At 33.6% G+C, this 14,743-nt stretch overlaps 1 protein-coding gene across 1 annotated transcript; it reads right to left on the bottom strand.

Annotated features, from left to right (window-relative positions):
- Positions 1–510: 510 nt before the first annotated feature.
- LOC110941628 (cytochrome P450 71A2) lies at positions 511–4,674 on the bottom strand. Its single transcript, XM_022183292.2, has 2 exons — positions 3,799–4,674; positions 511–1,182 (listed from the first exon to the last, which is right to left on the bottom strand). Exons 1-2 carry the CDS (start codon positions 4,672–4,674, stop codon positions 583–585), a joined length of 1,476 nt encoding a protein of 491 aa, XP_022038984.1. The 3' UTR covers positions 511–582.
- Positions 4,675–14,743: the final 10,069 nt, after the last annotated feature.

The raw sequence follows: 14,743 nt of genomic DNA, 5'->3' as shown, positions 1-14,743 counted from the left end.
TAGTCATATGTTTTTAGTGGTTTTATTAAGTTATGGGTAGTTTGTTTTTGTTAGTGAAGAGTTACGGAGTAGTGGGTATGGTAATACGTGGGTTTACCTACTGAAAGTATGGAGTCATGAGCGTGAGAGATTCGTCGACCAATGTTTACAAAACTGCAATATTAGGTACACCATCGACCATGTCGGATACCCATTGGTGATTTCCAAAAGATCACTATCACTTCAAAAACCCAACGTTTTGTATGATCTACGAGTGATCACGTAGCCCTTAAAACTAACAGTATTCTCTGTGATGTAATGACGATTGTATGATGGATGCTACGTTACACAATTTATTATGCATTTAAAACTAATAGCATTTACAGAATTTTTTTTATCTAATAACATTTATGTTGATCTCAAATAGTAGCAAGGAGTCACCCATAAATTGAATCGAGTGGATCACAAACCCCAACGTTCATGTAAAAATTACTGTTGATATATAAACAAATTACAGCAGTTCATAATTTATTTGTTTCAGCTCACTCTCATATTTTATTTATAACATAATTTATTACACACACAAGGAGTTGCTCCAACAAGTTACTCCCTAGGAGTTGCTTTGACAAGTATAGGAAACTTCCTATGAACGGTTAAACCATCAGTCTCAGTCATGTCTACAGGCTCGTTCCCCGGCAATGAAAATTCAAACTTATACACCAAATTTGCCAACACAATTTCGTTAATAATCATTGCAAAATTAATAGCAGGACACCCTCGTCTTCCAGCACCAAATGGTGTATACTCGAAATCGAAACCTTTATAATCCATTTTATTGTTCAAGAACCTCTCTGGTTTGAACTCTTCAGATTCTTCCCATATTAAAGGATCTCTTGCTATCGCCCATGCGTTAATCATCACTTGCGAACCTGATGGGATGTCGTAGCCGAGTAGTTTAACGTCTTTTGTTGATTCACGGGGAACAAGCAATGGAGCTGGAACGTGTAATCGTAAGGTTTCTTTGAGGACGGCCTTTAGATAGGGCATATTGCCTAAGTCGTCTTCGGTGATCATTTCTCTTCCTTGTCCCACTGTGTGTGCCTCTTGTTGCAATTTTTTCATTGTACGTGGGTTTCGTAGTAGCTCGGCAATCGCCCAGTCGAGGCTAGTGAATGTGGTATCGGTGCCAGCATTAAACAAGTCCTAGGATTCATGAATCAAAATTACATATGTATATAGGAGACGGTTAAAAAAATACATGTGTATATCTATATATAATAAAGTAAACTAAATAATGACACGTGTCGATTGCTTAGGAGTTCTTGGATGAGTTTTCCCACTAAACCCATTAACCTTAATTAATATCCCTTGGGTTGTACACGTGGTGCTCCAGATTCTTTTATGACCCGGATTTAAATTTAATTCAATCACTAAAATTTAGCCATCATTCGTTGTTTTTATCTTTCCACTCCAAAACCCTAAACACACAAATTATATGCGGATATAAATAATAAATATTATGTTTTCATGGTATTAGAAAACATAATATTTATTTAATTATTAGTAATCATTTAATATTTACTTATACAAATTATCTCTTATAGATAATTATTATTTTAAAGTTATATATCACTTTTACCCTTTTAGCCTAAGAATTTTTAACATCTGAGTCTCCAACATCTTCTTTTCTAACCCTTTTGGCCCATAACACTAACCTCATCCATTAAATGTTAGGGGCCAAAAGGGTTATAAAAAAAAAGACGTTAGGGGCCAAAAAGGTAGACTTTGGGGGCTTAGATGTTAAAAAATTCTTTAGAGAAAATTACGATTTTGGCCTCTGTAGTTATATCACTTTTACCCTTTTAGCCCAAAAAACAATTTTTTAACATCTGAGCCCCCAACGTCTTCTTTTGTAACCCTTTTGGCCCCTATCACTAACCTCATCCATTAAATGTTAGGGGCCAAAAGGGTTAAAAAGGACGTTAGGGGCCAAAAAGGTTAGAAAAAAGACGTTGGGGTCTTAAATGTTAAAAAATTCTTTTTTGGGCTAAAAGGGTAAAAGTGATAAAATCAAGGGGCCAAAATCGTAATTTTATTATTTGATGTATGAAATTAGATTTATTCAATTCGTACAATACACGAGATTTTTTAAGGATATATATTTTTTATTATTTAGTACAGAAAATTAAATTTATTCAAACCGTGTAATACGCATATTTTTAAAGATGTATTTTTTATTATTATTAGGTATATAAAAGTACATTTATTCAACCCGTGTAATAAATGAGGTTTTTTAAAGATGTATTATTTTATTATTTGGTAAACAATATTACATTTATTTAACTCGTGTAATACACGTGGTTTTAAAGATATAACTTTTTTATTTTGTATATAAAATTACATTTATTCAACCTGTACAATATTATTCTTATAGATATAACTTTTTATTATTTAATATATAAATTATATTTATTCAATTTGTACAATAAATAAGGTTCTTAAAGATATATTGTTTTATTATTTAGTATATAAAATTTATTTATTCAACCCGTGTAATATACGGGGTTATAACCTAGTATATATATAATATTTTATATATGTAGAGCTACGTGACATCGACATACTTATAAGTAAAACCCAACATTCACTTTTGTTTTCAGGGTGTAGTTTCGTTTACCTAGTTATCAACATTATGGTGCTTCACACATGTATAGCAAGTACACATAATACTTATATATGGCGGATAAATCTAAATACATTTTTGCAGGAGAGTACAAGGAAATCTAAAATGTTACGTTTCCATATCGGTTTCATAATAAGGTAAAGTGTTTGAACACATATGATGTTTTCTAATGAAGATAAAGTAATCTAAAATGCACCGACCTTTTGGATTCAAATGGTAAACATTCGCATCAAAATGCATTACAACAATTGTGCATTTTGATGAAATATTGTGATGCATGTTGATAAACCATCGTAATGATTTTGGAGCATGTCCTAGTTATCTACTTAAAATATTTGTGCTTCTTTATTTTAAATATTTTTATTTGAATCGGATATCAACATCGGTATCGATAATCCACATCCAGTGTCGATACCATATATTTATATCATAATAAACCGAATTAATACTGATCCAATTCTCCGACATAATGAACTTAATCGACCGCACTGGTTTTTTTAATTTGAGTATGGGAATGCTGAAAATCTTTTATTTAAGAAAAATTAACATGTTACGTGATTACTAGTGTTTTTGTTCCCATCACATCACGCGAACACACCTACTAGATCTATAATATGTGTGTGTATATATATTTAGGGGGCTGCTAGAATGAGAACCACCCCGAGTTGTAAGAACCACGAGAACTACACCCCACGGAGCGCCGTTCGCCATGATTTTTTTTTTTTACAAGTAGATGTGTGTATTATAAACACAGCCGTAAAAAATCATGGCGAACGGCGCTCCGTGGGGTGTAGTTTTTTACACCACAAGTTTGGTGTTTTTTAATTTTTTTTTTCTTTTTTCTTTTTTTTTTCACCAAACTTGTGGTGTAAAAAACTACACCCCACGGAGCGCCGTTCGCCATGATTTTTTACGGCTGTGTTTATAATATACACATCTACTTGTAAAAAAAAAATCATGGCGAACGGCGCTCCGTGGGGTGTAGTTCTCGCGGTTCTTACAACTCGAGGTGGTTCTCATTCTAGTGGCTCCCTATATATTTATGAATATAAGATATGCATATGTAAAATTTCATGCATAAACATCTAGTTTAGGAGAGATACTTGAATAAGAATAAGAAAGGAGAGACGTATTACCAAGATGACACCTTTAATCATCTTTTTCTCGAGATGAAACCCTGTCGAGTTATCTTTTTGAATTTCTAATAAAATATCAACAAGATCTTGGCCTTCAGCATCACCCTCTTTCTTGTTTACATGTTCGTCAATTACAACGTCATAAAACTCATCAGTATCTTTAGCAAGTTTTTCAATTTCTCCTTCTAATCCGGTAAGTCTATCCATCCATGCTAACGAAGGAAAAAAGTTCGCAAAACAAAAACGTCCCAACAAATCCAAAGTCCGGTCTAGCAAATGCTTAAGCTCCATCCCTTCATATATCTTTCCCAAAGCTGCCCTAGAAATCACATTATGTGTAAGGGTAGCAACTAACTCACTCAAATTAAAAACGGATTCATTGGTTCCTTGAATCTTTTTTATCATACTCGCCAACTCCTCCTCCCTCACTTTTCGGTACGATTGAACCCTTTTGTTGCTTAAAAGATGGAGTACAGAAATACTTTTGAGTTGCCTCCACTGCTCTCCATATTTGGAGAAGGCTATATCTGTGCCATCAAAAGTAACTTTATTCATGGTCTTTAAATATGGCCTATTTGCAAATGTTATATCATGGGTTTTCATAATCTCTCTAGCTGCATCAACCGAAGAGGCTACAATTATCGGCACAGTACCAAAGTGAACCAATACGAGTGGACCATAAGTCTTAGCCATGGATTGAAGGACACGGTGCATGCCCACGCCTAATTGGTGAAGGTTTCCTATTAATGGTAACCTTGGTGGAGATGGAGGTAGGTTTTTATGGGATTTTTTGGAAGAAAGATATAATTTCGAAACAAGTAAGGCAAAAATTATAGGAAGAGAATAAAAGAGAAAAACTTGTAGGTTGAAAGACATTTTATCGATGTTCTTGCTATGTCCCCTTGTATGTGTTTGCTTATGTTGAGTATGGAGCATATGTATTTATATTTATAATATAATGAAAGTTCCATCTCAGATACTATTTACAACGTTTATGCTTCTAGAAATCTCAATAAAGTCAGCAAGACATCCTTGCCATCTTAATTATTGTGGCAAAGTTATTGCTTTTAGAATTCTAGCTCCGCTGCTAACTATAAAAATTAGTAATTGTTATTAGGACTTGAAAAACAAGTTCCATCTTCTTTATAGAGTAAAACAAGTTCCATCTTCTTTATAGAGTGTTTAAAATAATAATCTTTTATCACACAAATTTTGTTTCAAGGTGCGCCTGAAAGCAGTTTTTCTATCCTCTAGGATGGAGCATGGCCGCTAGAGTAGTATTTGGTGGACTACCGTTCTGGGCCCAAATCGAAATAGGGCCAATCTATATATATAGAAAAATGTATCGTACAATTGGCCTTAACATACATTACTTATGCGATTAGAAATCGCACATTATAAAAAAAAGCGCATGGTGAAGATGATGAAATCGCATGTTGGTAAACATAATGAAATCGCATCACTTTCATATTTCACAACCAAGAAAGGAGGACATATCTCTCTCAGCTCCTCTCTATCGTTCTTTTATCATACATAAATAGATATGTACATATACAGACATACATTATGTATCTTCAAAATATTCTCTCATTCATACCTATACTATATGTGTACATATTAATAGTTTATACATATATTACTCCATCTAAAGCCTAAAAAACATACCATTTTTTTTTTACAATTTTATTATTTTTTTTTCGCAGGTTTTTATATATAAAAAAAATTCAAAAAACATTGTATTGCACATGTGCACTAATACGGAAAGCCTAAACCACTTAACCCACCCCACCGACACCCCCCCAAAACCTAAACCCATCCCCACCCTCAAAATCCTAAATTCACCCTCCCACCAAAAACCTAAACCACCCCCCCACACACACACACCCAAAAACCTAATCCTAATCCTCCAAAAAAGCTAAACTAACTAAAAAGCAAATTTTAAGCATGTAATGCACATATATATAGTACACATATAATGCACATGTGCACTACAAGGTCTTTTTTTTTAAATTTCTTTATATATAATAAATAGCGATTTTTTATAAAAAATAAAAATTGTATGTTTTTTAGGTTTTTTTAGTTAGTTTTCTCATTATCCTGTCACTTTGAGATGAATATTATATATAAGAATACCATTTCTCTTAAATATTAGTACATTAAATATCATGACTGTAGACATGGCAAAACAAACACAATTATTTACTTTTGGGTAATTATTATAGCATATTGGGTTATTTTGGACCCTAGACGGATTTATTAATGGGATTTAATATAGGCTGGGTGGGCTTTTGGGTTGATTGCTGGTTTAGATTTTAGTTGGTCAATTCAAGGTTGCTTCAATATTTTTGTGATTTTTTTTTCAAATTGCTAAAACCCTTTGCTTGATTTGAAGTGGAACCCTCAACTATTTAGCGGATCTTGAAAAAAAATTCAAGCGCAACGTAATATTTTTTTATGGGCCGAGGGGTATTCTAATACGGGTTTTTGGATTAGAAGAGGGGCCAACCATATAGGACTAATATTATCTAAACCTAATTAGTAGTGGCGAAACAAAAAAAAAAAAATGGAGGGTAACAATCAATTTATATATATCTGATTTACTAAATTAATAAAACAATGAAGTAAAAATGATTACAACTTTAAGCAAATGCAATGAGAAATGCAATGCATCCTTCATTTTGTGTTTATCACTTCAATTTTTAAGTCAACTTTTACTCTTTCTAACTTGCATTCGGTGTAAAAAAAAAAGAGAAATAATTAAAGAAAAGGTTTTATGTGGGGCTCAATTGATATAGCCCAAACCCATCTTAAACCTAAATATGATAGTAAAAAACCAATCAGACAAATCTTCTTATCTTCTTTGCATCACACGCGTTCACTTTAATCCACCTCTGACCTCTCTGATCTCTGGCCATAAGTTTAAGTCGTAAAACGAAGGGTATGTTTGGCAAAAGTAGTTTGTGGCTGAAAGCTGGTAGCTGGTAGTTGGTAGTTGTAGTTTTTTAGATATATTTAGGTGTTTGGCAAAGTAGTTGTAGCTTTTAATAAAATGTATAAAATGATCAAAATGGAAATAACTAAAAAACATAATACTAAACATATCAATATATGTTTCTTCCGATTTGTTTGTTATTATTATTTTGGTTTTACATAACTACTAACGTTAAAAAAAAGTATATTATTATTTTGGTCTTAAATAGCTACGAACAATAAAAAAACACAAGTCAAGAGATATACATTTTTTTTATAGTTTTTAAATAAAAAAATATCAATATTAACCATTTAAGATGGTTATTTTAGAAGATATTTTAGAATTAATAATAAAAGATTACAGATAATATATTAAAAATACTAAATTGAAGATAGCTAAGAATTTTATTTTTCATTATCTTTAGAAAAAAATTTAAAAAGTTGATGCATGAAAAATTTTATTATCTTTAGAGGTTAAAATATTAATTTTTTCCCTAAAAGCTTGTAGCTCCTTCTAAACGCTACTAGTAGGAGCGTTCAACCCAAATCTTCAAGCTCCTAACCTAAAAGTTTCAAGCTCCTTCAGCCAAACAAGACTTTTTATTGAGTACGAGCTTTTTCTTAAAAGTTTAAAACTAGAAGCTCCTAAAAGCTTCATACCAAGCATACCCGAAGAATATTTTTTACGATAGTATTACACATTGCCAACAAAAATAAAGGGTAGTGCGTGCTACCTCAGCGTCTAAGCTAGATCACTTTACCACCACACTATCCCCTTAGAGATAATATTTTTGTGAAACTACTAGCCTAGATATACTGATTTACATGTGAATTGTGTATTTAAGATGGGTTTTTGTATAGATGAAGTTTAAGAGCATTCACATTTGATCCTCTGTAATGACGTGAGTATGTCCTTATATTATATAGTGATATACGTTAAATTATACATGTTTTTATCCCACAATTTACTTCCGTTTTAAGCGTTTTTGACCGAAACTGCGATGTTTAGGTACCAAATCTGGTACTTCTGTATTTTCAGGTCTTAAACAATGTGCAATAGACAAATCTTATGAAAACGAGGCGATTTAAGGACATCTCTGGTGAAAATGGCAAGATTCTGGTGAACTGCCAAATCATGCATGACCGTGCGGTCCACATGCACTACCGTGCATCATCTCCGACCCCGGAAGTACTACCAGTGCAAATGGCTGTGCCAAAGATTACTCGGAACGCACGACCATGCGAGCCAGTGCACGACCGTGCACTATCTAGACTACAAATTCTGATGACATTTTGATACAAATCTCATGACACCGCACTACCGTGCGGCCAGATGCACGAACGTACCAATCTGATGACCGGAACCAAGTTGTCCACTAGTCCACTTGTCTGACCCTTTCGAATAAATGACGTGCACTTTCAAGTGCACGACCGTGCCAAACTGAAAATTTCCTATAAATAGCAGCATTCGCTACTGATCGGAGTGTCGCGCTCCGGTCAAAGATAATATTTATAAGCCCTATTTACCCTTAACAAATAGCTAGTGGTAGCAAGGGGTCGAACCACGAAGAGTATGTGGTTTGCGATTGGATTTGGATGAATTCTTAAAAGATGTCACAAATTATGAAGCTTGCTATCTTGTTTTTGTGTATTTTTGTTTGATTAAAAAGATGTGAATTGAAATTACTAAAGTAATTGGGTTGATAACTACTAATGATTAACAATTGCAAAAATGTAATTAAAGGTTTAAACAAGATAGAGAAAACAAGGCTCACACCCGATTCGGTAATTGCAATCCTAGGGTTCTTACATGTTTTAAGTTTGATTTACTTGAATATGTTATTAACAGATTTCTATCATTAAAGCTTAGGTGCCAATTGCTATCAACGCATGTCACGGACCACAATGCACTTCGTTACTTCGGACAAGTAAAACCTTTTGAATGGCAAGGAATAATTGCACAAACTTGTTTCGCAAAGTCAAATTTCATAACTCACTCGACAATTCACAAATATAGTTCAAATGAAAGACAATTGTCAATCAATTCAAATACAATTCAAGTTGTCACAAAATCAAACTAAAACATTGTTCAAAACCCTAGACTTACAATAACCTACACCAGGGTGTAAACCTCCAAGAAATTAGCCGCTCATGGTGAACGAGACTTGATCAACGGATGCTTGAGACTTGAATTGGGTCATCTTGAAGCTTGAATATGGATGAATGGTTAGGGTTTGTGGATGGTTGGTGATGGTGAAGTGAATGATGATTCGGGTTGATTCGGGTGATGGATGTTGATGGTAGGTGGATTTGTAGTTGTTGGAATGGAATGGAATGATGTTAGTTGGTGAGAGAGGCTCCAAGATATGATTCAAAACTTGAAAAATTGTGTAACTCCCGTTTGGTTGGTGAAAGTCAAAGGTAATTCGATCCAATCAACCAAAATCCCAAAAATTCGCGATCCACACATAGAAGCGGTGTCGCCGACGGCCAAACCAGGCGTCGGCGACGGTGTGTGTAATCATCAAAAGCCGGCGACGGCCTAACCCGCTGTCTACGGCACTTTCAGGCGACAGAAGATTTAACGAGGCATCGCCGACGGCCCTCCACGGCATCGGCGAAGGTGCCTAGATCCTCAGTTCTCCATTTTTTCATTTCTTGAGTATGGTTGACCCGTTTCGCTTCCCGGGGGCTCATTTTTCATCCCGGTGACCCGTAAAGCTCCCGAAAAGCTCCTTTAACTCCGCTAAACCTGCAAAATACATATGTAATCAAAAGTAGGCTATTCAAAATTAAAACTTGTGTAAAAACATCAAATTAAACAGTTACGATCACCGGTTTTCAACCACATATCAGCTACTGATCAAGGTGTTGGGTTTTTCTCTAAGTTTCTGGGCAATTTCTGGGTTCTGAAGCTCTCCTGATCAGACCAATTTGAAGCCTCAAGATCGAGTAACCGATCCAACCCATAAATTCCTTGCTTTTTTATGGATCGATTCCTTGTTCTTACACGTGTATTCTGATCATTATTCAAGTACTGAGCTGATGTTAGTTTATATTTATGTAGTATTGTGTAATAATAATAATGAACTTGTTTTATGAATGATCTTTATGTTGTAATCTCATTTGTATAAATCTCTAGTATCTTTCCATGTTTGAATCTTCATGATTATATAATGAATGTTCCTTTGATGTTGGATTCTTGATTATGTTTGATTGTCTTGGATAATGAATATGTGGTTAGTGAAGATTGTTAGCAATTCCTTGACTAATCACTTGTTTGTAAACTTGTTTACACCATGAGACTCGAGAGGGATATTGGTTTTATCAAAGATAAATCTTATTTTGATTAAGAATGCTTTCTTGCACATAAGGGTTCTAACGAATTATATGGTGTTGTTACATGTTCTTGACGTGGTTTATGATCTTTGTTTAGTAGTTTTGGTTGAAATTGCTGACATGGTAGATTTGTGTTCAAGACTTGTAAGATGAAATATTTTGTTATATGATCTACTTAAATGCTTATCCTCGTGGCTGTATTGTGACAATCGGTATTGCTTTCTTTGATAAGTGAGGTTAGAAAACTCCTAGCGGATGACTAATCTATCTTTAAAGGTTCACACGAATGAATATCAATAGCTCGCTAAAGAATGATTTTTGGTGGTTAACGTGTGTTTATCGCGTTAACTTTTCGAAGAATCATCATGTTAGAAAACTCCTAGCGGATGACTAACTGTTTTGCAATTGGAAAATTGATCAAGTGTTTTTGTGACATATCTGATGTAGATAACATGTTTAGGTTGTTTGTGAAACAAGATAACAATATATTTTTCATATTTGGAGTCTATTATGTTTTAAATATAGTTTTAGATAATTTTAGTTAAACACCCTTTCACATATCTTTTTATCCGGTAAATTAATGACAAAGATTTAGTACTCTCCTCCGCCCGTGTTCCATGGATCGATATCTGGTTCTTACCAATATTTAACTACATATATGACATGATACACTTGTCCTTTTGTGTGTGTTTTAATGTTAAGGTATAATCATTTTTATAAATATTAAAACAAAGTTTATGTGTAAATTCACTGTAAAAACCTGTGCACTTGCACGCACACCATATTGAGTGATTGTAAGTGATTATGAATGGATGAGAGGAAATGTTACCGTTCATCAGTAAATTTAAAGAAAAAACACCGGTCACCCTTTGTAATCTTTTAATATTTTTGAAAGTTGTTGTAAGTGGAAGAGTGAGAAAAGTAATAATTTTTAGCATAAATAAAGAGATAGAGATGAAGAGTCAACTGTAAATACTCTAACCAACATGATGAACTTCTGATTTTGACACCTATGATTTCAATGCTGATGGAGATCTGAACCTGTAAATCTCATCATATTCATAGATTGAAGGAAAGTTGGAATTTGTTTGTTATTATCTCAATTTGTTCAAGATTAATTATACTGATTGAATAATTTTTATTATCTCTAATTTTGAACCAAAAGTAAAGGAATTCAAAAAAAGAGATATTGATTAGTGAAAAATATCAAAATAGTCATCTTTGACCAGAATTTTTCAAAATAGATATTGAGGTTTCGCCTTTATGAAAGTAATCACTTCACATTTCCTAAGATCCGTCACATCAGCTCCACTGGCTAAAATGGTTAGGATTTAGCCTACATTTTTTGGTAAAAAGCACCGCTTAAGCCTACACTTTCGGTGAAAAGTGCTGGTCAAGCTGAGCCCGCTCTTTTGGTGAAATTTGTCGGCCCAGCCGCACTTTTGGTGATTGCTTTGTTCAATGCGAAACTCCATGTCTATTTTTGAAAAGTTCTATTGTTTATATACTTACAGCCAAGCGAACTGGGCTAGGCCCACAATACAAATTCAGAATAGACAAACTCTCACTCGAACTGGTCTCCCAAACTCAAAATTAACTTTAAGACTTCATATCCCAATCTTGTTTAATATCCAAAGACGAAGCCCAAGCTGTTGTCACAAAATATGCACCAACAGTGTGGCCCGCTACTATCAGAACTACTTTGTGTGTCCTCTTCTAACTATGGTGGGTCATCATTTTCTTGAATGATAAAGTTTGTCCATTCGGTATTTCCTGATTCTACCGCTTCTATATAGCTATTCTAGTTCCATGGTTGACCTTCCATGAACTTTACATCCATGTTGACACATATCTTATTCTTTGTCGGATCATATAATCTAAAAACCTTTTATCCTTCTTCTATTCTGAAATATACCATAGGCAAGCTTCTATCATCAAACTTCTTTTATTGAAGTGGTAATACTTTAGCATATGCAGTGCAGCCAAAAACCTTTAAGTGCTTTAGATTTGGCTTTATTCCTTTCAATGCTTCATATGGTGTCTTGTTTACCAAGGCTTTTGTTGGAACCCTGTTTAGTACATATATCGCATTTCATATCGCTTCACCCCAAAAATTTTGTGGCATGTTCATTGCCTTTAACATACTGCAAGTAGTGGATAACATCGTCCTATTTCTTCGCTCTACTACTCCATTTTGCTGTGGGGAATATGGCACTGTAAGTTGTCTTGCTATGCCGTTATCTTTATAGTACTAGTTGAATTCATTCAACGTGAATTCGCATCCTCTATATGTCCTTAGCATCTTTAACTTGGTCCATGTTTCTGTCTCCACCCTTTCTTTGAACTCCTTGAAAGTTTCAAATGCCTGATCCTTGGAAGTTAGTAGATACGCCCACATGTAGCGAGTACAATCATCTACAAGTAGAAATATGTACTTCTTCCCAACATGTGCTGGTGGGGATATAAGTTCAAACAAATCTCCATAGACTAAATTCAGAGGTTTTAAGGATCTGAATTTCACCTGATTTGGAAATGGTGTCCAACTATGTTTCCCTAATAAGCATGCATCACAGATTTGACTTGCATGACTTATTTGAGGAATTCCATGTACCAAGTTCTTTCAAGTCATATCTTTAATGGCATCAAAGTGTAAATGTCCTAACCTCACATGCCATAACAATGCTAAATCTTCTGTGCTTGATAGCAGGCAGATTGGCTTCCCAATCTTCAACTTGACTTTGTATAGCTTTGTAACACCCCGAAAACGGGTTTGGTAATTAAACCACGTTAATATTAAATGATGAGTAAAGTACCGTTAGAGGTAAAAGTAACCCGGTGAATATTAGGATTTTTATTAAATGAACCTAATATTTAATAAAAAGTTGAACGAAAGCTTTTGGGTAAACAAAGTTTATAAAAAGGCCCGAATTAACGGGACTTAAAATAAACTGAGTCATAGATTCCCTGAACCCACTAATTTAACTAGGAATGTTTAACCTAGTTAATAAGTGGAAGTATTATTAGAAATAAGTAGGTCGTGGCCTACTTAATAACTAACCAAAAAGAGGGGCCAAATCAGGATAACTTGAAAGTTATGTTATAAAAGTAAAAGTTTAATCAAAACACACACTTAGTGTGTTTTCTGTGACACCCGGCTTTTCAGGCCGTACCGTACAATTGTAGCACATATTGTAAATAGGTAATAGGGCCATATTTGACTGATTATGATGTTTACATGTGAAATTTAATGAGTTGGTAAATTTAAACTTTGATAAAAATTATGTTGGCAACGGTAAAATAAACGCTTATCGCGCAACGGTTAAAATGCGAAACGAACATCGGTGACCACCCGATCAGTGTTAAAATCCTAAAAATAGTTTGTTATGATTAGAATAATTATTTTAATCATATCTGTGTGGAAAAATAATTTAAAACGCTAGGAAACTCTATTTTTCGAGTATAAGCGCGTACCGCGCGATGCAGCGCGTGTACCGACAAAATACTGTCAACACAGCCTGTCAAAGCAACTGATAATCATTTTAATAATAATTTGATGAGTTTATTACTTTAGAATGATAAAAATAAATAAAAACGCTTAAATTCCTATTTTTGCGATTTTAAGCGCGTACCGCGCAGCACCGCGCGTATACTGCCAAATACCGGAAACGTCGCCAGTCCCGGCTAACAAAATATTGTTCAATAATATTTTGGTGAGTTTATTTTTATAGAGTGATAAAAATAAATTAAAACGCGCTAAAACGGGCTAAAATGCTAGATAAAATACCCGGTATCTAGTAAAATACCTGTTTTTACACTATATTACATATATATATATATATATATATATATATATATATATATATATATATATATATATAGGGGACCGCTAAAATGAGAACCACCTCCAGTTGTAAGAACTGAGAGAACCACTTTCTAGCCTTTAGATCAATGAGATGGATGGATGAGATTTAAAGTAACTAAAATTAATATTAAATAGATTTTGTCTTATTATGTCTTTAATATTATAATCCAAAAGGGTAGTATAGTAAAATTACACTATTTTGTCTTTATATATATATTATATTTAATTGCCTTTTTGTCTTATTCATTAATTACTTTATATTAAAAAAACAGAATTTATGTTAAACAATAATTTAAATTCAGATTTGTATAATAATTTTTTTTAAAAGAATTTTTTTATTAAAATCTTTCTTTAAATTAAGATTTTTTTAACAACCCGAATTTTTTTGCGCGCCGGTTTTTGGCGTCCCGTTTTACCGTTTTTGCTTAAAACTTTTTACGTTTTTGCGAAAAACCTTTTTACATTTTACGTAAAACCCCTTACGTTTTACGCACCGGTAATTTACGTTAACGTTATTTACATTTTACGCACCGGGTTTTTACGTTAACGTTTTTTACGTTAACATTTTTAAATTCAGGTTTTTTACGTTAACGGTTTTTTTACGTTATCGGTTTTTTTACGTTAACGGTTTTTACGTTAACGGTCTTTCACGTTAACGTTTTTACGTTAACGTTTTTTTCGTTTTAATAAAAAAAAATTTACGTTTTACGTAGAACTTTTTACTTTTTACGTTTTACGTAAAACGTAAAACGTTTTACGTTTTTTTACGTTACA

This window comes from Helianthus annuus, chromosome 5 (assembly GCF_002127325.2).
Source record: "Helianthus annuus cultivar XRQ/B chromosome 5, HanXRQr2.0-SUNRISE, whole genome shotgun sequence".
Classification (NCBI taxonomy): domain Eukaryota; kingdom Viridiplantae; phylum Streptophyta; class Magnoliopsida; order Asterales; family Asteraceae; genus Helianthus; species Helianthus annuus.
This window is presented reverse-complemented; position numbering and strand designations above follow the sequence as displayed.